At 41.6% G+C, this 24,634-nt stretch overlaps 1 gene segment (V, D, J or C); it reads right to left on the bottom strand.

Annotated features, from left to right (window-relative positions):
• The window catches only part of LOC125109330 (immunoglobulin kappa variable 2D-29-like), a 664,016-nt gene extending 640,496 nt beyond the window's left edge, over nucleotides 1-23,520 (bottom strand). Inside the window, 2 exon segments of the V gene segment in view lie at nucleotides 22,732-23,043; nucleotides 23,457-23,520. Of these exon segments, the coding sequence occupies nucleotides 22,732-23,043; nucleotides 23,457-23,505 (361 nt within the window).
• Between the last annotated feature and the right edge of the window lie 1,114 nt (nucleotides 23,521-24,634).

Below are 24,634 nucleotides of genomic sequence, written 5' to 3'. Positions count from 1 at the left end.
TCACTTGGCCTGTAGGTTGGGGATTCACCGCCATGAGTCTGCAGTTCAAAGGGAGATTGCATTTGTGAGAAGAGCAAAGACTACATCCATTATTTTAATACCTCAGGGAACATGGACCCATCTCTGACAAATTCCTGGAATTTGTTTCAATAAGGTCACTATGGAATGGGCTGCTGGGTCAAAGCTGCTCTGGGGTGTCTATCTACCATACCAGCTTTTATCAAATAGGGAAATAACCTGATTTTATTTCTGATGTAAGCATATTGCATGATGCAGGTCAGGTTGAACAGAAACCTCCAGAACATTACTACTCATGTCAAATTAGTTGCTTTTGTCCTGCAAATCAAATTTGGGAGCAATTCAAAAAACACATTTTGCCATCCTATTATATGTTAATCCTATTATATGTTAGTGTTCACCCCAAGGTCAGACTTCATTTGTGAAGAACACAAATGGACATATCTTGTCAGGTTCAACCAGAATTCAACCAACTCAATCCTTAATGCATTTAAAATAGTTTTACAGAACTCATAAATTCAATTTATAAGAGATTTCTTTTCTCTTCTTTTCTTTTGGGTGTTCATTTTCTGACTTCTACTGTCAGTGTATTTTATTAGGAAGGCTGGAACTGTAAGGACACAGACTCCTACCTGCTAATAGAAACAAGTATTTGAGATGGAAAGGAGAAGTGAATTGGGGGAAATTGGAGGGGGAGACAAACCATGAGAGACTGTGGACTCTGAGAAACAAACTGAGGGTTTTGAAGGTGAAGGGGGTCGGGGGTTGGGTGAGCATGGTGTTGGGTATTAAGGAGGGTATGTATTGCATGCAGCACTGGGTGTGGTGTATAAACAACGAATCTTGGAACATTGAGAAAAAAAAAAGATGCATGTAAACTTGACCCTAAAGGAAGAAAAGAAAGAAACACGTATTTGTATAGGTGTCATCAGAAGCTAGAAGGGAGACCTAGAGTCATTCTTCTTATAATGATAAGAAATGATCAGGGCAGGGTGCCTGGGTGGCTCATTGGGTTAAGGGATCAAGCTCCACATCAGGCTTTCTGCTCAGTGGGGAGGCTGCCTCCACACCACCTCTCTGCCTACTTGTGATCTCTGTCTGTCCAATAGATAAATAAACTCTTAAAAAAAAAAAAAAAAGAAATGATCAGGACAAGGAAACCAAAAACCTAAACTACTGTAGCAGAATGAAGGGATAAAACATACTGTCACTAGTGAAATGTGGGACCATCCACCCCACACCACAGCTTCTCTCAGCAACCATGATTCTTTCCCCAGAGTTCAGAGTCAAAAACTCAACAAAATTCTTGCTCAAATAAGTTCTCAGCGTCATTTGAAAATGTTATCCTTAAGGATTTCCCAGAAGACTTTCAATCCAAACAGTCCTGAAGAATCTTACATATTCCTGTAATTATTCATATCTGAAACTTTATATCCATTGCTTTGAAAGAGTTTTATTCATACTGGGTGTTATACATGGAAGGTATAGCGTCATCACGATAAACCCATGGATCCTAGGGTAAGGAGAGAGAAGTACAAAAAAAAAAAAAAAAAAAGCTAACAAGCTATGAAAAGTCATAATGGAACCTTAAATGTGTAATATTAAGTGAAAGAAGCCTATATGAAAAGACTACACACTGTAAAATTCCAGCTATCTGATACTGCAGGAAAGGCAAAACTATGGTGATGGTAAAGAGATCAGTGCTTTCTAGAGGTGAGAGTGGGGAGAGAGAGAGAGAAAATTAATAGGTGGAATACAGAGGACTTTTAGGGCAGTGGAAATAATCTGTTTGGTTTTGTAATGATATGTTAATGGTTATATAACTCCAATAGTGAACCCTAAGAAAAATTGTGGACAAAAACAAAAACAAAAAAAGTACCATTCTGGTGTGTGTGTGTTTTGAGTAATGTTGATAATGGGGAGGCTATGCATGTGTGGACATGTTGGTATATGGGAAATGTCTGTACCTTCCTCTCAATTTTGTTGTAAACCTAAAACTGCTCTAAAAAAATAAAGTATTTAAAAAAAAAGAAGTACAAAGTTCAAACATTCTGAGCCATTTTCATTTTGCCCTTCTGTTATTTACTTTATGTGAGATCAGTGGTGTGTGTGTGTGTGTGTGTGTGTGTGTGTGTGTGTATTTGAGAATATCCCCACAACTATTCAATTTTATGAAGGAACAGATTTTGTAAGGTGCAAAAGGGCCTCTGGGAGTCACCTAGACCATCCTCTCATTTCTTTACTGTGGTGGTCACCAGAGCAAGCTTCTTGCTCCTTTCAGATTCTTTCTACGTTGACACATCTCAATACTATATGCCCCATCCTTGAGGGAAAGACATCATATCTAACAAGCAGTACTTTCCATCTAAACATGGAGAACAATGGAGCTCCCAGAGCTCCTCTTTCCCACCCCATTCTCCTTTCTCATCTCTCTTCTGCTCTGACCTGGGACCCAGAGCATGTGCAGTCCCAGAAGCTGAGCAGGAACCTCACTCTGAGCAGTTGAACAGATGAGGCTTGGTAAGTCCAAGCAATATTTGAGCTGACTTTTTATCTCAGACCTGCAATGAAGGATCCTCCCTAAGGGAAAGTATGCAAATTCCCAGGTGGGTGGAACCATGTGGACAGAGCCATGAGAAAGGTGAGACTCTCCTGTGAGCAGTGTGAAATAAAATATCTTCTTTCTTTGGCTGAAAACCAAGAACGCAGTCATCATGTTGCCAAATGGTATCAGGATCAGATTCTGAATATCCAGATCGGTATGAATGACCATCTTGCTTAGATCCTTCCAGGCTCATCTTGGGGAGGATACAGCTTCCACCACTTTGGTATTGATGGGCAGAGTCTGCAAACACAGGATGGAAATGAAATGAAATGGTTGCAAAGTAGTTCAGTATCTCTTCTTACCAGGTTAACAGTTAAAGAATGTTGGATGAAAGTGTTAGGCACAGGCTTTCCTTGAGATCTAGTGAATTAAACTGCATGAAACCATTCAAGTTAAAAGAGGGAGACAAGGAGGAGAAAAAATTCCAACAGAGACAGAGCAAAGAATCTGTTTAAGACAAGAGGAAAAGAGAAAGAATTTTATACTTCGGCAATGAATCTGAAGTTCCTGGTAACCAGTTGTTATCATCTGGTGAAAATCCCATCATACTTACCTCACTATATATGTACTGGGTGAATTCAAAACATTTCTTAAGGGAAGAACTTCCTTGGGAGGATAGAGCAGAATAAACAAGGAATAATTTTCTAGTATTTTTGACTGGCGTTTAGAATATCTCTTCTTTTACAGAATCATTTTGGACATGTATAATGGGGTCTTGTATTACGTTTCCTATGAAACACAACATTAGAACTTCAGAAGTCTCCACTGTGCTTAGTTGTGTATCTCATCATCTCTTGCCCTAAAATGTCCAGGAAATGAAAAGTCTCACAGAAATTATTTTATGGTCAGAGAAGGACTTTGAAATTTTCCTATACCAACTGTACACTGAAGGCTCCCAAATGCTTTGCTGGAATCCCTGTCTCCCTCATGTCTCCAAAGCACACTGCATCCTGGACAACAAAACTGACCCCATCAAAGCTGGTCACTGCACACAACACAAATAAGTAACAAGCATTTGTCGGGGGTGGAGAAACACCTACCCTGAGGTCCAGGAGGGGAGCAGACTTAGGGAAAGGCTGCATCGCACTGTAGCCACCCTACTTTTCCTGGCAGGAACAAAATGCTTCTGCATTACTCCTGTGACTCTGCAAACATCAAGCTGCTTGAGTGAAGTCAGAGAACGAATACTGAGGTGAGCATATTGGAAGCTGTGGAGGCCCGTCCTATAGTGGCAATGTGAGGGAGTTCAAGGGCAAGGCAAGAAAGCAGCTGGAGGATTGCAGGTAGTGTCAGCATACTCACAGCTCACTCATGGGATGGACAGATGATGGTCCATGCCCTGCTGACTCCCGCAGGGAAATTGTGTTCATGCTACTCAGTATGTCTTTCACAATGAAGTGCTGTTTGAGCCAGATGCTAGGTGGGAATGGGATGCAGAGGAAGGCCTGAGGCAACAGGCAGAAGCGTTCAGTCCTCAGGGAGTGCCTGAGGCCCAGGGAACTGGTGGATCCATAGAACACATGTTCCATGGGATCTAGTATCTGGAAGCAGGCAATCACCTCCAATGTCGTTCACTTCCTTAAGCAGAGATGGGATTGTTTTATTTTTTGAATTCAAACCTTCATTTAAATCCCCCATAACTCTATAACTAATATACCATTTAATCAAAAAAATATTAGAGCACTATAGTCAATGGGCCATCTGTAAGGCATATATACCTAGGCAATGTGCCTGGAATTTGGAAATAAATTAATCATCAATTGTCATTTTGATGATGGTAGGACCAACATTTCTTCAGGGATTTCTTTTCCCTTTCCTTGAAGCATTTGTGTGATCATGCCATGTGCATTAATGGATTAATCTAGCTTCAGTGTTTTGCAATGTACAAAGTTTTACCCACATATTATACCTGAATTTGAAATAAAAGGCATTTCCAGGTTCAGTTAGGATGGAGTAGATCCTTTTTTTTTTTTTTAATTTATTTGACAGAGAGAGATTAGAAGTAGACGGAGAGGCAGGCAGAGAGAGAGAGAGGGAAGCAGGCTCCCTGCTGAGCAGAGAGCCCGATGTGGGACTTGATCCCAGGACCCTGAGATCATGACCTGAGCCGAAGGCAGCGGCTTAACCCACTGAGCCACCCAGGCGCCCCAGGATGGAGTAGATCTTACAGGAACTACACTACCATTACAACAAATGCAGGGGAGAACAAAAAAAAAAATGTTAAAGTCATGAGGGGTTTGAAGCGGCGGGGTGTGGGAGGTTGGGGGAACCAGGTGGTGGGTATTAGAGAGGACACAGATTGCATGGAGCACTGGGTATGGTGCAAAAACAATGAATACTGTTAGGCTGAAAATAAATAAATTTTAAAAAAAAGTCATGTTTATGATGACATTAGAGAGCCATAGAAGAAATAAGGACCAGATGATTTACAATTCCAGAGAGAGAAAGTGTGTTGTAGATGGTGAGGTGTTCTCCTGTCATTTTATACCCTCGTGGAATTTGCAAAATCTGAATGTGGGCATAACCTGTGGCTTGGCCCAGGCAGGGGGCTCTGCTGGGGAAGAGAACACAGCTGAGCTTGGGCAGCTGCAGGAAGCTGCTTTAAAAGATAAACCAGGAACTGAGATTTTACCCCCAGGGTGGATTTCTCCTGGGAATATCTGCTGGAGTCTGAGATGAGAAATGTGGCTGGGCCTCCAGGTCAGAAAGACAGAGTAAACCTTCCACAGTTCCCTACATTTTCCCCCTATAATGCTGCACTGATTGTCCCTATGTCTCCGACATGAACCTTGGCCCCTGCCACGGCATCCCCTGTCAACCTTCCCAGTCCTTGCTCTGTCTCTGGTCACCGTCCTCTTTGTCTACATGGTTTGTCAATGATCGTTTTTCTCAAATAATACCAGGTATACACTGGGGGTAGAATCAAATTTTGGAAGCTCACCCATACTCTTCTGGATTGAATAAGAATTTATGATAAGACCTAAATTTCAAAAGACCATAAAATTCATTAAAAAACACATATGTAAAAACTCTTAACACGGTCTAGGAAATGGTTTTTTGAATATGATGCCAAAAGAAACCAATGGAAAAATCAACAAGTGGGTTCCGTTAGTCTAAAATCTTCTGCACAGCAAAAGAAACATTCAACAAAATGAAAAGGCAATCCACAGAATGAGAGAAAACATTTGCAAAGCATATATTAGGTAAGATGTGAATACCCAAAATATATTTAAAAAATCATACAATAAGTAGCAACAATAAAAACAAAATTCTCAATAGCAAATACTCAAAAATAAAAAACTCAATAGGAACAATAAAAACAAAACTTTTGATTTTAAAAATGGGCTGAGGAACTGAATAGATATTTTTCAAAAAAGAACTACAATGGTCAGCAAGTACCTGAAAAGATGCTCAGTGTTACTAATCATCAAGAAAATATAAGTGAAAAGCACAATGAGATACCACCTTACCCCTGTTGGAATGGTTATCTTCAAGAAGACAAAAGATAACAAGTGTTGGAGAGGATGTGGAGAAAAGGGAACACTTGTACTTTGTTGGTAGGAATGTACATTGGTGAAGCTACTATAGGAAAGCATATAAGGTTACTCAAGAAACTGAAAAGAGAACTACCATATGATCCAACAATTACAAGCCTGCCTGTATCTCCAAAGACAAGAAATCAGATTACCAGAGATATCTTTACTCCCATGTTTATTGCAACATTTTTCACATTACCAAAAATATGGAAACGAAACAACATGATTGCCCATCAGTGGATGAATGGATAAGGAGGTTGTGGTATATGTACACAGTACTTATCAGCCATGAGAAAGAATGACGTTCTGCCATTGCAACAAATTGGATGGACCTTGAGGTCATATGATGAGTGAGAGAAGTCAGAGAAAGACAACTATTCAATGATATCGCCTATGTGTAGAATCTAAAGGAGCTAAACTCAAAAAACAGAGTGAAATGATGTGTCAGGTGCTGGAGGAGTAAGGTGGGAAACTTGGGGAGATGTGGCTTAGGGGTATGGCAAACTTAAAAGTAGAACTGCCAATTATTTTATCAACATAATGAGATTATTCAGGAATAGGAGAGGACAAGAAATCTATGACAAATCCTAGGCAAGTGCAAAGAGACAAAGAGAAGATCACTTTAAATTACAGTTTAAGAGGATATTGAGGAGGGCTATTTTGGCCAAAAGATCGATGGGGAAGAACAAGAGTCCCACTGGCAGCAAGCTGTGGTTCATGTGTTGCTGCCTGCCTGGAGAAGGGAGGGATCTTTCTTCATTTTTTTAAAAGCAGGGGATAAAATTCCTGTGTGAAAATATCCTCTCATCAAAATATTTTTTTTCCTTTCAGCGCTATTAGATTTTATGTTTTTTTTTAAGTTTTTCTTTAAATTCCAGTTAACATACAGTGTAATATTAGTTTCAGGTGTACAATATAGTATAGTAATATTAGTTTCAGGTGTACAATATAGTATAGTAATATTAGTTTCAGGTGTACAATATAGTGATTCAACACATCCATACAATAACAGGTGCTCATCACAGCAAGTGTACTCCTTGATCCCCATCACTATTTCACCCATCCCTCCACCCCTCTGCCCTTTGATAACCATCATATTGTTCTTTATAATTTCGAGTCTGTTTCTTGTTTCACCTCTCTCTCTTTTTCCCCTTTGTTCATTTGTTTTGTTTCTTCAATTCCACATATAAGTGAAATCATATGGTATTTGTCTTTCTCTGACTGACTTATTTTGCTTAGCATAATACGCTCTAGCTTCATCCCTGTTGTTGCAAATGGCACGATTTATTTTTCTTTATAGATCAATAATATTCCATTATATATATAGATTATATATGTATATATTCCAACATATATTTATATATATATGTATAAATATTCCATTGTATATAAATGTATACCACCACCACTTCTTTATCCATTCATCAGTTGATGGACACTTTGGCTATTTCCATAACTTAGCTATTGTAAATAATGCTGCTATAAAAATTGGGTTTCATGTATCCCTTTGAATTAGTAATTTGTATTCTTTGATTAAATACCTAGTAGTACAATTGCTGGATTGTATGATAGTTTGTTTTTAACTTTTGAGGAACCTCTCATTAATGCTCAATAAACAGGATGGGGGAAGACTGTCCATTGCATTCCCCTGTGTTTAAAAGGTGTCTTTTTCTTGAAAGGAAGAAACACTGACAGGTTCATTCAACTTCTGGAGGCAACATTTTCTAAGACATAGTCAAGGAATACTGATGTAGTCCTCAGGCCAGGTGACAGGCAGCTTTGAGTGGCCCAGAGAAGCCCTGGGCTGGGCTCTGCAGTAGGTCAAGCCTGCAGTACAAATAGCCGGGACACCTGGACCACGAGGACACAGAAGACTTGAACAACACTATCCACCATTTTCATATCTTTACCATTTAAGATAAACTCCACCAAGCAATAAGAGAATACATACTCTTTTCAAAACATTTGCTGAGATAAATCATACTTGGGGCATCAGATAACTCAATAAGCTTAAATAAATTCAAATCATACAAACTATATTCTCTAAATCCAAGGGATTTGTACTAAAAATTAGTAATAGGAAGCTACAGAAAAATCTTCAAATACATGGGAACTAAAATGACACCCTACAAAATAAAACCTGGGTCAAAGCAGAAATGAAAATGGTAATCAGATAGTATTTTAAAATAAAGAAAGCAGGGACGCCTGGGTGGCTCAGTTGGTTAAGCAGCTGCCTTCGGCTCAGGTCATGATCCCAGCGTCCTGGGATTGAGTCCCACATCGGGCTCCTTGCTCATCAGGGAGCCTGCTTCTCCCTCTGCCTCTGCCTGCCATTCTGTCTGCCTGTGCTTGCTCTCTCTCCCTCTCTCTCTCTCTGACAAATAAATAAATAAAATCTTTAAAAAAAATAAAAATAAAAAAAATAAAGAAAGCATAGCAGATCAAAATTGGTGAGTACAAGAGTGAGAATTTGTCCTGAATTTATAATGCTATGTTATCTACAAAACTTATTTATTGTTCACCTCTGTTTCTACCTTGACACAAGTCAAAGAAGCAGAAATGAAAACAACAACAACAAAGAGACCTTTGCTATAGGAAATTTACATTATAGAAATGTGGGATTTAATGTGTAACATGTCTGGGTTAGCAGCATTGAACTCCTATCAATCTGGAAGTAAAGTCATTCATTAGAGGCTTCAAAAGGAAGAAGGCTGAGTCAAGAGATAAACTCTATAACTGCTCAGAGACAATTCAGTGATAGGGAAGTCATGATAGGGTTATCACAGAATATCCTTATGGCACTGTACATATGTGAGTCTCCTGTGAGCTCTGACTTGCTCAAAAGCCAAAACTGACACAGTGCAGACAGCTTTCCATTCTCTGATGATTAGTGAGGATGATGATCATGGGACAAAGGCACTAAGCAGTGCCTCGAAATGAATAAGTGACAGTAGGTGATGTGCAGACATACTAGGGTCTGAGCAGCATAAGGTCAGAGGGAACCAGAGTGGATGCTCCAGGAAGGTCATCGTGGTCAGTACCTTCAAGGTCTGTGGGGCCTAATTGCCCTCAGTGGGGAGGGAGGAAGAGGCTCTGGGAGGCTCTCCTGCCATTGTCCTGGCCCCTGTTTACCAAAAGGAGACCTACTGGTTGTGACAGATGCCTCCATGACCACTACCTCAAAGGCTCCACAGCCATTTCCACCTGACCCTGCCTTCAGATAGATGGTCCATCAATTCTCCTGCCAACTTAAGAGGCTGAACCTCCTTGGGAAGTTTGTGTTCAAGCCTCTTACACTGCAGGGTCCTTTGGTGTCTTACTCACAAGAGTATGTGTGAGCATTTCAAGCTTCCATTCCAGTGATTATGGAGAAGAAACTGTCCCAAACCCATAATCACTGAAATGGGCTGGATCCCAGGAGTCCAGGTTGCAATTTCATGGAAGAGGAGTTGAGGAGGTTGCTCTGGTTGCTGCTGGAGTCACCTGTGGTTGTGTGTTCATTGCAGTGTGGAAGGGTGTCCCTCAGCTAGCACAGCATGATGACATTTTCTCTTGAAGGTGCAGAGATGAAAGCTGGGGACAGAGTTAGCAGAATGTGGACACTGGTTTTTAAATGAAGGAAGGAAGCCAAAAGGTTCACAACTGTTTTCTAACTGAAAATATCTTATGAAAACCCTAAAGGGAGTTGACTATTCTCTAGTAAATATATAATGAATTCAATTTTTGAAATTTCTTTATAAGATCAACCATGTAGTTGTATACTATAAGGAATTAGAGAAAGAAGAGCAAACTAAACCCAATGTTAGCAGAGAGAGGAGATTACAGATATTAGAAAATATATTAATAAAATAAAATTAAAATATGGAGAAAACATACTACAGTTTGGTTCTTTAAAAACAATAAGATGGGGGCACCTGGGTGGCTTAGTGGGTTAAGCCTCTGCCTTCAGCTCAGGTCATGGTCTCAGAGTCCTGGGATCAAGCCTCGCATTGGGCTCTCTGCTCAGCAGGGAGCCTGCTTTCCCCTCTCTCTCTGCCTGCCTCTCTGCCTACTTGTGATCTCTCTCTCTCTCTCTCTCTCTCTGTGAAATAAATAAATAAATAAATAAATAAATAAATAAATAAATAAATTTTTTTAAAAAGTAAGATTGGCAAATATTTAGCTTGCTGAAGAAAGAAGAGGGAAGACTCAAATTACTGAAATCAAATTTGAAAGTGCAGACATTACTACATTTTACAGAAATAAATGGACAGTAAGGTGGTATTACGAACCATTGTACATCTACACATTGAATTTTCCATATGAAATGAACGAATTCCTAGAAATATACAAGCTGACAAGAACTGACAATGAAGAAATAGAAAAAAGGCAAAGACCTATAACTGGCTGGAGAATGACTCAGTAATCAAATATGAAAATTGTCAAATACCAACAGAATTCCACTTTCATTTCCAGGAATGGCCTCTCTTCTCTGGCTTTCCCACTGAGTTTAACTTCTAGCCTGACACAAGGCAGGGAGGATCAGATGAACTTTCATTCAGCTCCTCCTTCTGTCCTGGCTGGTGGCTTAGAGCTCACCCATTCTCCCTGACAAGCATGTCATGTCAAGGTTGTTTCAGGTGACACCCATAAAGGATGGTGCTGCAATGCAGCCTTCTTCATGGTCCAGAGCCTGCAGCCTCAACCCAGTCCCCTGGGGTCTCCAATGTCTTCTTGTACTGACTGAGAGAATCTGCTGTGCCTGCTCCTCAGACAAACACATGTGGGTAGCTGGCCACAACAAGCAGGGAGTTTGTGTTTGGGGCTGAATCACTGTGAGAGGATCATGTGTACCTTGCATGCAGTAATAAACTCCCACATCGTCAGCCTCCACCCTGCTGATTCTCAGGGTGAAATCTGTCCCTGACCCACTGCCACTGAACCTGCCCGGAACCCGAAGGAAACGGTAGGAAACCCCATAGATCAGAAGCTGTGGAGACTGGCCTGGCTTTTGCAGGTACCAATACAAATAAGTGTTTCCATCACTGTGTAGTAGGCTCTGACTGGCCCTGCGGGAGATGGAGGCTGGTTCTCCGGGGGTGACGGGCAGGAAGAGTGGGGTCTGTGTCATCACAACCTCCCCACTGAACCCTAAAGTAAGAAGAGAGAAGTGCAAGGTTAAGTTCAAACATTGTGGGTAATTTCCATAATTTCCCTTTTGCTCTTTATTTCAGACTAAAAGGCCTTTTAAGAGATCTTGATTCAGAACTCAAAACTTTCCAATATCAAAAAAGAACCAGAGATTGGCAAGACATAGCAGGAGCTTAGAAGTCACCTAAGCCCTCCCCGTCTTCAGTGCCATGAAGTCACCAGAGTACATACGGGTCCTTTTCCCTCAGGACTCTTGATCTCCCACAGATCTAAAAGTCACAAGCCCCATCCCAGTAGGAAGATATCCATCTCACATGGAAACAGAATTAATGTGGGAAAGAGCGGTGCCCTCAGGGTTCATCCTGCCCTCCCATTTTCCTTCCTCCTTGGGCACCTGTCCTTACCTGGAAACCAGAGCATGAGGAACCCCAGGAGCTGAGCAGGGAACCTCATTTTGGCAAGTTAAAGGGATGAGTCCTGGTAGGTCAAGACAAGTTGAGAGTTGATCTTTTATCTTAGACTGGCAATGGAGGGTCCTCCCTAGGGGACAACATGCAAATCCCCTGTGGGTGCAGCCAAATGGAAAGAGCCAGCCAGAGAGGGGTATGACCTCTCATGTGAGCAAAGTGACATAAAAGATTGTCTTTGCTTGGAACAAAACTAATAGAGATGTAATCTATGCTACCTAAGCAGTAGGAGGGACATATTTAAATGTTTCTTTCTGTTTCCCTGTTACATTTCTAGTTCTTCAGCTTTTTCCAGGCCCATTTTACATTTCTATTTTAAAAGGCCAACCCTGAGTAGCCACAGCAATCTTGAGAAAGAAGAACAAAGCTGGAGGTATCACAATCTTAGCCTGCAAACAATACTACAATGCTATAGTAAACAAATCAGTATAGTATTGGCATTAAAATAGTAATAAAGGTCAATAGAACAGAATAGAGAGCCCAGAAATAAACCTGTGCTTATATAGTGAATTAATCTATGACAATGGAGGCAAGAGTACACAATGAGGACATCTGTTCAATAAATGGTGTTGGGAAAACATGACAGCTACATGCGAAGGAATGAAATTGGATCACTCCCTTACACCATAGGCCAAAATAAACTTAAAATGGATTGAAGACCTAAGTGTAAGATTTGAAACCATAAAATTCCTTCAAGAAAACATAGGCAGTAATCTCTTTACCATAAGCCTTAGTAACATTTTTCTAAATACATATTTTTAGACAAAGAGAATAAAAGCAAAAATAAAATATTGTGACTTCACCAAATGAAAAACTTTTGCACAGCAGAGGGAGCCATCAACAAAACGAAAAGGCAACTTACTAAATGGGAGAGGATATTTGCAAATGATACGTCCAGTAAGGTACTAATATCCAAAATATATAAAGTACTTTTACAACTCACCACCAAAAATCCCCAAATAATCTGATTAAAAATAAACAAAGAATCTGAATATACATTTTTCCAATGAAGATTGGGGTTGGCCAACAGACAGATCCTCAACATCACATCGGGGAAATGCACATCAAAACCACAATGAGATATCCCCTTACACCTGTCAGAATGGCTAGTATCAAAAAGAAAAGAATTAACAAGTGTTGGTGGGGATGTGGAGAAAAAGGAACCCTGTGCAATGTTGGTGGGAATGGACATTGGTGAAGCCACTGTGGAAAACAGTATGGAGTTTAAACAGTACGGAGTTTCCTCCAGAACCAGAAATTAAAATTCTCCAGAAATTAAAAATATGAATACCATACAATCCAGTAATTCCACTACTTGCTATTTATCCAGAGACAATGAAAACACTAGTTTGAAAAGATAATATGCAACTATATGTTTATTGTGGTATTATTTACAATAGCTTAATATGGAAACAACATAAGTGTCCATCAATAAATGAATGGATAAAGAAGAGGTGGTATATACATACAATAAAATATTACTCAGTCATAAGGGACAATGAAATTTTGCCATCTGTGACCACATAGATGGACCTAGAGGATAGTGTGCAAAGTGAAATAAGTCAGACAGAGAAAGCCAAATGCCATATGATTTATTTGTATGTCAAATCTAGAAAAAAAATGGTAAAATAACAAAATGTAGAACCCAGACTGATAAATACAGAGAACAAACTAATGGCTGCTAGAGAGGCAGGAGGTGGGGAGACAGGAAAGATGAATGAGGGGTGAGGGAGATACAAGCTTCCAGCAATGGAAAGAATAAGTCACGGGGAAGAAAGTACAGCCCAGGCAATAGGGTCAATGGTATTACAATAGTGTCCTCTGATGACATATGGGAACTGCACTGCGGTGAGCAGAGTGTAATGTACAGGTTCTTGAATGACTGTGGTGGGCACCTGATGCTGATGTAACATTGCATGTCAACTGGACTTCAAAACATAAGTAAATAAAAGAAAATAAAGAGGAATCATAAATAAGAAAGGAGAGAAAAGAGACTGACGTCATGGACTAGTGGAATAAGAACTAGTACTCTTATGTAAATACTTTTTATTACATATTTCCATTTATTTTGACATCATTTTACACTTAAAAGAAATTTCAAAATTATTAAGATTGTTTCCATCCGCTCTCTCTCCAGCTTTCCCTAATGTGAACAGCTTACATAACCTTACTATAATTATCTTAGCCAAGAAATTAACATTGATACAATGCTATTGTTTAATTAATTAATAGTCCTTCTTTGGTTTCACTAACTTTTCCACTAAAGCCCTTTTTATGTCCTAGGATAAAATCCAAGAGCCACACTACATGTAGTTCCATGTCTCCTTACTTTCCTCCAATCTGTGATGATTATCTCCTTTTTGTGTATTCATGACCTTGAAACCTTTGCAGTGTACTGGACAGTTCTTTTTGGTTTGTCCTGCTCATCAGGTTTGTGTGATGCTTTCTATTGGTTGGAATAAGATTTTCAGTTTTGCAAGAGTATTGCAGAAGGAATATAGCCTCAGTGCATCAAACCAGGAGTTATCTGTGCCAACATTTCTGATTACCTGGACAATAAATAAAGATGACTATTGAAAACCTTTTTGTAAAGAAGCCCTGGACAAACACATTCAAAGGAGCTACATTAAACATTCTCCTTATTTGGTCATATGTTGAATTTATTGGGAAGAGTCTATTTCTGTCTGAGTCTACCTGTGTATTTGTTTTCCAGATTTAGTCATATTTATACATGCAACCCAATAGACAATATTGAAGAAATAAATTACGTTAACTCTTAAATGTCAAATGTTTCTCTGATGGTCAATGACAACTTGGATGTTAATAGCTTGGAGAAAGGAAAAGAGGAATAGGATGGATGAAAACATGGGACTTATGAAAAGGTGACTTATTAAAATACCCACCAATGTATGACTGTTATTGTGTTGTTCATATAAGTGAAAAGAGTTTTCTACCACCTAATGTGCTGCAGAAATAAAAAATAAAAAATCTAGTTACATAATTCACTGAGCTACTCCCTACTAGGGAGATAGAGACACAAATTGCATGGTAGGATTGGTGCCCTACCAGGATTTACAGAGTTAGGACACTGTTCTGACAATCTCCCCTGAAGACTATGTAATCATACCTCTACTGCACTTTTTTCAATAAAGAGATGATTTTCCAACCTTTCATTTCTGATCTGATCAGTGAGATTGTGTCTTTTGATGGTTGTGCAAGGTAGAAATGAGGAGAGGCTGCAGATGTTGTGTACGGCAAGGAGGATGGCAGAGCAGGGCCAATCAGACTTACTGGATATAGTGAGTCTGACTTGGGCTTTTGGGAAAAAATACTCTCCCTGGGGCCCCAGCACTGCCTATAACACAGTGAATGTGCAATGAGGCTGGGAGTTTGGCAGTGAGATCAGGGCAGAGCAGACCTGTGCTCTTGGTGCCAAGGAGAGCAGGGGTCATTCCTTCAGGGATCAGCACTGCCTGATCCAAGGGGAAGAGAGTCAGCATGGAACCATCTGTGAGCAGCCTCAGCCACGCTGTCCTGAACACTGGTTATCTAAAGAGAATATACAGATGCCTGGGATAGTCCAACTGTGGGGTCAGTTGGCCAGACCCATTTTGGGGGTGAATAATATGAGTCTCCCTTCTCACTCTGAGGGTTCCCACATGTCATGGAGGATCAATATTAAAAGAGAAAAAGTCACAAGGTGATTTTTGATTTGGTCTTAAGAGATGTCCATTCTGCCCAGTTTTCCATGCTGGTTGCAGCTACTGGTCTAAATCTAACCAAAGCCACTGTTTCATCAGTCACCCTGTTGTTCACTGAGAGGCTGTGTGCATAGTTCTGAAGTGTGGGGAAACCAGTCTACACCAGTTCTCTCTCTGACACCAGTGGTGACTGCGGATGCAAACAAGTGTGAGTCTCGTCAATCTGTTCCCAAAGCCATGGTCATGGGCCTGTGAGAGCCTGTAGGCTTCCCACTTTCTCAGACCTGGGTTAGGAGGAGCACCTTGCATGGTGTCCTGATGGCCCATCAGGGACTACTCCACACTCTTTTCCTTTGCCAGAGGGACCTCTCACCACAAGTCTTTCTCATATGTGTTTCCTGTGTGGGTCATCTCCCCAGAGTTACACTCTGCCCGGGACAGTATTTGATGGAGGGAACTTGTTTTCTGCTGAATCAAATATGACATTTTGGAACCTTCAGTAAGTGCTATTTTCCCTGTCTCCATGGAATCTGATGGAAACATGGGCGGCAGGAGGAGGTGTGACATTATCCCTGGGTGAAAAGGGGAATCTCTGAGATGTAATCATAAGTGGTAACAAGAAATAATAATAACATTCTAACATCAGACTGGGCTCTTGGTGGTTAATGCCAGGCACAGCCAAAGTCAGTCAGGGATTCGCCGTGGTACCCGTGCGCCCTCTCGTGGCCACGTGGAGGGATTAATTCTGAGGGGTTTTTTTTCCTGTTCTTGGACAATATCATTTCTTAGGATAAAGTGAACTTCTTTCTTGTGCATTTTCAAACATATATTATTTATGAGGCCTGTAACATATGATAATTGCTTTCGAGGTTCTGTGGAAGAGTGTGGCAACATGAGGTAGTGATGCATAGTTTTAAGTTCTGAATTGTGATTTCCCCATCATGTTTGGGATCCAAAGAGCTCTGAGGCCACCCCAGATTTGGCTGCTCCACAGCTTAGGAAAGGAGTGACTGCAGAGTCACGAGAATCAGTCCCTCTGTGCATATATTGCATTTCATTTTGATCTCTCAGTGTGCTGTCTGGGACTGACTCCAGACACTCCCGCTGGCTGTCTCACTCCCCTGGGAAGTACCGCGAAAACAGAGTGATGGCCGCACAGGAAAACTGGTCTTCAAGTTCTCAGTCTGAGTGGATCTCGCCTTCACGCCTTTCAGCGATCTTAATGGGGGCAGGGTGGTGACCGCCCAATGATTGTAGAGGGAGGGGACACCCTCTTCTGTGTCTTACACTGATCATATCTGGCAATTTTAAGGAGGTGTAAACCAATATATGCAGAAATCACAACATGTTTTCCCGAATCTATATTGAATAGAGTCTGAAGGCCGAGAGTAGCCTCTTTATTTGCTGCTTTGCTCCCCAGTTCCACAAAGGTGATGGGCCTGCCATGTTTAGGGCCTTGTGGGTGTCCTCTGCATGTGTCCCTTCACCTCTCAGCTGGTCCCCGACCCCAGTGCTATCCCAGTACTCCCGCTAGTCCAGCAGGTCTCCCAGTGTTTGGTCTGAAACTGAATGAGTGCTCTGCTCAACCCGTAATGGAGGACCTTACAGCTTATGAAACTATAATTCAGATAATTCAATGAAACCACTGTTTAAAAAATTTTTTTATTATGATATGTTAGTCGCCATACAGTACTTCACTAGTTTTCAATGTAGGGTTCCATGATTCATTGCTTATAACACCCAAATGCTCATTGCAATACGTGCCCTCCGTAATTCCCATCACAGGTTAACGCACTCTCTTCCCCTCTAAAAACCTCAGATTGTTTCCCAGAGTCCATGTCTCTCTTACTTCATCTCTTCCTCCAATTTCCCCCCTTCATTTTCCCTTCTCTCTCCTAACGTCTTCCGTGCTATTCTTCATGTTCTACATATGCTTGAAACCACATGATAATTATCTTTCTCCGCTTGGCTTATTTCACTTAACATAGTCCCCTCCAGTTCCATCCAAGTCAATGTAAATGATGGGTATTCATCCTTTCTGATGGCTGAATAATATTCCACTGTCAATTATGAACTGCATCTTCTATATCCATTCGTCTATTGAAGGGCATCTCAGTTCTTTCCACAGTTGGGCTATCATGGGTATTGCTGCTATGAACATTGGTGTACATGTGCCCCTTCTTGTCACTACATCTATATCTTAGCAGTAGTATAATTGCTGGGTCATAGGGTAGCTCTATTTTTAACTTTTTGAGGAAACTCTATGATGTTTTCCAAAGTGGCTGTACCAACTTGCATTCCCACCACCATCGTAAGGCGGTTCCCCTTTCTCCACAACTTTTCCAACATTTGCTGTTTCTTGCCTTGAGGATTTTTGCCATTCTAACCATTGTAAAGTGGTATTCAATGTGGTTTTCATTTGAATTTCCCTGATAGCTAATGATGCTGAACATTTTTTCATGTGTCTGTCAGCCATTCATATATCTCCTTTGGAGAAGTGTCTGTTCATGTCTTCTGCCCATTCTTTGACTTGATTACTTGGTTTTTTTGGTGTTGAGTTTGAGAAATTCTTCATAGATCTTGGATAGCAATCCTTTATCTGTAGTGTCATTTGCAAATATCTTCTCCCTTTTCATGGGCTGCCTCATTCTTTTGTGGACTGTTCCCTTTGCTAAAAGAAACCACTTTCCCCTTTTTTGCAGGAAGATTTTCTGTTTGATTGTTTATAGGAGATTACCACACACTTGAACAAAGACCTTTGGGCAACTGGTGAACATCCTGTCTAGGTTCTCTCTGTTCCCTGAGTTTCTTTCTGAAAGAAGAAACAGAATTTCATTTTTGAACATTTTTTGTAGGTGCATTATGTGGTAAATCCAGATGGAAGTATTGTAGTAATTAATTTACTCTTCAGAGCAATCCTATGATTAGGATGATTAATGTCCTCCTTAATGGATGAGAAAATGGACACAGTTGTCTGAGGCCGTACTGCTAGCTCCCAGGAGCATTCAGAGTCAGAGTTTATACTCGGGCATTCCAGCTCCAGAGCCCACACTGCTATCCCCTGGATGCTGCTCTCATTTATCCTTAGAGCGCCATTTGAAAGTGGAAAAAATGTAACCTCCAAGTAGGGCTCATTTCCATGTTCACAGACAGGAGGGCAGAGAAGATACAGCTCCTTGTGGCACCAGGGTGCCCACAGGTTCCTTGTACCCTGGGGACAACATGAGTGTTTCAATTGTGTGTATTGTGGCCACTGTTAGGTTGGCGGCCCCAGGAATGTAGGAGGAACAATAAAAATGGCCGCTGGGCCGTCATCTTCCAGGCCACCCTCTTCCTATACCCATGACTCTCTTGCCAGAAGGACATATGCCAAGGACATGTCACCATGAGTAAACCAATACCTATGCAGGAAACAGGAACATCAGGACTGCCCCCTACCCTCCAATCACCAAAAACCTTACCTTATATGGCTGTAAACCTATGCCCCCTCTTAATCCAAATAAAAGACCCACTTGACCCCCTCCCAGGCGCGACTTCTCCGATTCACCTCTCTTGAGTCACAGAACCTCGCCCAAGGGAGCCTTTAATAAACCCTGCCTTGTGTCCATCTCGCCTGGTATCCTGTGTATCTCACCTGTAAAACCTTACAGCTGCTGTTACAGAGGAGCTGGTTTGGGTGTAGAGCTTTGCCTAGAGCCAAAATCTTCTAGCAGTCTCTGTCACTGCATGTTAAAACCAAAGGAGAGTTTTCTGACTTCCAAACCTGGATTTTAAAAATAAAGAAGCGAGTCCAGAAGAACGAGAGCACCTAAAATTATATGCCGTATTCCAGAAGACATGAACAGATATTACTCCATACAGATCCCAAGACACACAGGAAAGATGCTCCACATCATTCATCATCAGGGAAATACATCAAGACGATGATGAGATAACATCTCACACCTGTCAGAATGGCTAGTATCAGAATGACAAGGAATACCAAATGTTGGCAAGGATGAGGAGAAAACAGACCCTGTGCTCTGTTGGTAGGAGTGAAAACTGGTGCAGCCACTGTGGAAACATTGTGGAGGTTCTTCAACAACCTAAACATAGAAGGACCATGGGATCCAGTAATTCCACTGCTAGGTATTTACACAAAAAGAACACAAAACACTAATTCAAGAGATACATGTGGCCCTGTGTGCATTGCTGCATTATTGGCAATAGCCAAGATGTGCAAGCCACCCACGTGTACGACCACAGAGAAATTGATGAAGATGTGCTATATGTACACAATGCAATCATCCTCGGTCATAAGAGAGAATGAGATCTTGCCATCTGTAGCAACAGGGATGGAGCTAGAGAGTATTATGCTCAGTGAAATAAGACAGAACCAAATACTACAGGATTTCACTTCTTGTGGAATCTAGAAACAAAGCAAATCAATAAGCAAAGAAGCAGAAACACACTCGACTCCAGAGAACCCACTGATGGTTGCCAGGGGAAGAGGGGTGAGGGGAAGGGTGAAAGAGGTGAAGGGAGTCACGAGGTACAAGGTTTCACTTATAAAATAAAAAGTCAGAGATATGAAAAGTACAGCGTAGGAAATATAATCAGTAATAACGGAATAACGCTGCCCCCCAGGGACTACACTTATGTGGTTAGCATTGAATAATGTGTAGAATTGTTGACTGACTATGTTGTACTCCTGCAACATGTGACAAATTTCATGATGACTATGCAAACAAGGAGAAAATGAATAGTATTCCTGGAGGATTCCCCTGAGGACAGCTCAAGTCTGCCCCAGAAGGACAGAGATACATTGTGTTCAAGATAAGTTAAGCCTTCCTGACCAGTGAGGCTCAGCTGCCATCACCACCCAAGACTTCATAGAGTTTTGACGGGAGTACTGGTTGGGACGAGGAGTCTACGTTGGGAAGAAGGTCATGTAATAACAGACTCATGATGATGGCAACCATTAATCCTACCATATATGACATCACTCAAGGGAGTCTGCTGGGGTATGAAATCCTGAAGCTTCTGGAGACTCTCCTGCAAATGTGCTATGCATTTTGATATAGTGACCATAAGCACAAGATAAATGGGTTTGGGGGCACTTGCAGGCTTGGTGAGGAGAGCATATGACTCTTGATCTTGGGGCTGTAAATTTGATGGGTGTGGAGAAAATGTTTAAATATCTGTCAAAATAAAAAAAGGAATGAGAATCTGAAGGGTTTGAAGAGGCGGGGGGGGGGGGGGGGGGGGGGGGGGGGGAGGTTGGGGGAACCAGGTGGTGGGTATTAGAGAGGACACGGATTGCATGGAGCACTGGGTGTGGTACAAAAACAATGAATACTGTTATGCTGAAAATAAATTTTTAAAAAATGATTAAAAAAAAGAAGGAATGAGTTTTTAAACCAAGGGCAGGAATTAAGAGCAGGGTCTCAAATCTCTACACACGGTGACCAGCTGAGGAAAACCCAAAGGACCTGATGCAGCAAAACCACTTCCCTAACCAAGGGAGCCTTCCCACCTCAGGACTGTTACCTTAGACACAGAGAAATCTTGTCCTATTCAGTCAACTCTATTTTGAGATTTTTGTGTCACAGCCAATTTGATTGTGTTCTCATTCTCCTTGGTGTCCTCTCTCACTTTTATGACATCATTTATGTCATTTATAACATCACTTTTTACTATTTTGTTTTGAGTACATCACCTTTGAGATACGAGCATCGTGTAGGATTCCTTTATCTACCTCAACATGCTGAGGGAGCTGGACTTTCTCTCCTGTCTGACATCGAAGCAGAAATTCCAGATCACAATGTTCCATCAATCATGTGGGAGCAAGATGACTATGGCCCTGCTGAGCCTCAGGTCTTCCTACTTTACTGTGTTTGCTCCCAGTGCTTCCATAATCTCTCTCCATCTCATCATGCATTTATCAATATTCTAAATAACATTTTGTTTTCTAATTTAATTCATATAATTTTTATCAATGATCTGAAATTCATTGTCTACTTTATTAACTGTCATAAACTCCAAGATCTGTGGGCTCCAGAATGCTGGATTTGTAGATGCATTTTTCCACACACCATCAAAGCTTCCAGAATTGAACCATTGCATTCAGTTGTCCTTGCCATGATATTCATTATCTTGGGAGACATGATCATCTCTAATACACTTTATTTTCTCAACTAGAACTAGGATCCATTGTTCTCTCAATTTCATGACTTTACTTCCATCATATGTGTGATGACATAACGACATGACCAATTGTGAGGTCAGGGATGACATTGCTGCACTCTTGAATGGAATCTATTCCATGCATAAATGTTCTATAAATTTCTAAAACATTTATCATTCGGGGTCATTTTTGATTAGTGTTCACATCATTTGAAAATAATTTATTTATTTTTTGTTCAAAATCTTCTTTTACTGTACTAGAGAATCAGATTCATCATATCTACAGCAGCATTTAACTTCAATGTATTTAACACCCTTACCATTTAGGAGAGAAGGAAAAATCCCATATACTCTGGCTTTTCCTGTGAAAAGGTAATATTTGTCTCTATTATAACTGTTTACTGTTTATTTTCAAAGCCTGATTTTGAAATTGGAAGAACCCCCTTTTCACTCAGACAAATGTAATTGAAGGAAATCAAAGACAATTGGCACTGGAATGTTATAATAACCAATGATTTGAAATGCTTATTTTGATTTTATCAGAATTAGATATTTCTACTGAGTTTTCCCATCCAGACTCTCCTTGAGAGCAGCTTGTGCAGATCGTTCTCTGGACATATTAAAAGACAGACAGTGCAAGTAGTAGAGAAGTAGGGAAGGAGATGGTGAGAAAATACCAATATTACCAATATTAGCAAATGATCCTGTGGTAAATAGAACATATGCTGTTTGTTCCATAAGTGTTCACTGTTATGTCCCAGATCAATGTCACCTGTCTGGTTACTGGAGTGGTTACATTTATTTGAGACACACGGGCACAGCACAGAGGATTAGAGGAGCCCACGGGAGCTCCTCCCTTCACCATAACAGGCTCCTCACGGGACAGGACCCCCTTACTTCTGTGCAACTTCTACCATGCCAGGCTGGGAGGCTGTGGGAGCTCAACACGAGGAGCCTGACGCCCAGCTGCGAGCTGCTCCCCCAGGGCCTCCAGCTCCTTCCTCTCACACAGACTCCGAGAACGTCCTGTGAGTTCCCCAGAGAAGCTGCTCACTGGGGCAGCCGGGACCCCAGGCAGGAGGTTTGTGTTCGGGCCTGAACCACTGTGGGAGGAGACTGTAGACTTTGTGCACAGTAATAAACTCCCACATCATCAGCCTCCACCCTGCTGATGGTCAGGGTGAAATCTGTCCCTGACCCGCTGCCACTGAATCTGTCTGGGACCCCAGAGAGACGGTTGGAAACCAAGTAGATCAGGCACTGTGGAGACTGGCCCGGCTTCTGCCGGAACCAATTCAAATAGGTTTTTCCATCACTGTGCAGGAGGCTCTGACTGGCCCTGCAGGAGATGGAGGCCGGCTCTCCGGGGGTGACGGGCAGGGAGAGTGGGGTCTGTGTCATCACGATTTCCCCACTGGATCCTAAAGTGAAGAGAGACAAGTGCCAAGTTACATACAAACATTTTTAATGATTTCCATTGTTTCTGTCTCTTTTAGTTTAGCTAAAACACTACTTTGTTTTATTCCCATTACTTGGGGCTCCAAGCGTGCACCAAAAATGCACAATCACACTAATTAACCTGAGATTGGAGAGAGGCCTCTCATCATTGCTAACAACATCCACCCCTTCCCTGTCACAGTCCCCACCAGAACACATGTCCTTGTTCCTTCTCGAATCTTCCTCACTCTCCCAGGTCTACACATGCCCTGCCCAACCCTGGAGGACTAGTCACACACCTGCTACAGGCACAGGGAATACACTTGGAAGCAGCTGTGCCCTCACAGCTCCCCCTCCACCTCCAATAATTCTCTTCCTCACCCCATTCTGTCCTTACCAGGGAACCAAAGCATAAGCAGCCCAAGGAGCTGAGCAGGGAACCTCATTTTGAGAAGTTGAACTGAGGAGTCTTGGTAAGTCCAAGCAAGATTCAAGCTGGCCTTTTATGTCACACTTGCAAGGGAAGGTCCTCCCTAGGGGACACTATGCAAATCCCCTGCTAGGTACAGCAGTGGGGAAGGGAAAGGGAGGAGCTGGGAGTGGCCTAGCTTTCAGCAAAGTGACATAAAAGGTCTTCTGTGTTGGGAAAAAAATCACAAAACTCATGTCCATCCTACATACAGCAGTGGGAAGAGGAGTCCCACTGTGAAAGCGTGGATCTGCTGGAAGGACACAGCCCACATGCTTCTGCCCTCTCTGAAGGAATCTGAGTCCCTGACATGTAGACTTGTGTGTCCAGGGTCAGTCTTCCTGAGACGAACTGCCAGATTGCTCACATTCTTCCACCTCATCTACACAAAGAAACAGCTCCCATTCCACAAGTTCTGGTTATCAGAATTTTCCCCCAATAACAGCATAGAGTTGAGCTATTTCAAGAATTTTCAGGTATCTACTATTATAGTTAATCATTTAAGAATGTTAGAGTGGGGTGCCTGGGTGGCTCAGTGGGTTAAGCCTCTGCCTTCAGCTCAGGTCATGATCCCAGGATCCTGGCGTCTAGTCCCGAATCTGGCTCTATGCTCAGCAGGGGGCCTGCTTCCCCCTTCCCCCTCTGCCTGCCTCTCTGCCTACTTGTGATCTCTTTCTGTCAAATAAATAAATAAAATCTTTAAAAAAATAGTTATGCTGTTGAGAATGGAACAAGTCAGCAAAATGAGAGAGGAAGCAGATTGGGAAATAGACAAATTTTGGGTGCCTGGGTGGCTCAGTGGGTTAAGCCCCTGCCTTCGGCTCAGGTCATGATCTCCGGGTCCTGGGATCGAGCCCCCCATCGGGCTCTCTGCTCAACCGGGAGCCTGCTTCCCCTTCCCTCTCTCTGCCTGCCTCTCTGCCTACTTGTGATCTCTGTCTGTCAAATAAATAAAGTTTAAAAAAAAATAAAGAATGTCAGAATCACAAGGAGTAAATGGTCTTTTCCTCAGGCTCATGGAATTAAATTTTATAGAGCAACCAAGACAAAAGAAGTTGACAAGGAAAAAATAATGTGTCTCGAGAGAGAGAGTCTAGAGCCAACCA

This window comes from Lutra lutra, chromosome 9, assembly GCF_902655055.1.
Source record: "Lutra lutra chromosome 9, mLutLut1.2, whole genome shotgun sequence".
NCBI lineage: Eukaryota > Metazoa > Chordata > Mammalia > Carnivora > Mustelidae > Lutra > Lutra lutra.
Note: the sequence above shows the minus strand (reverse complement) of the source record. Positions and strands in the feature narration are given on the sequence as shown.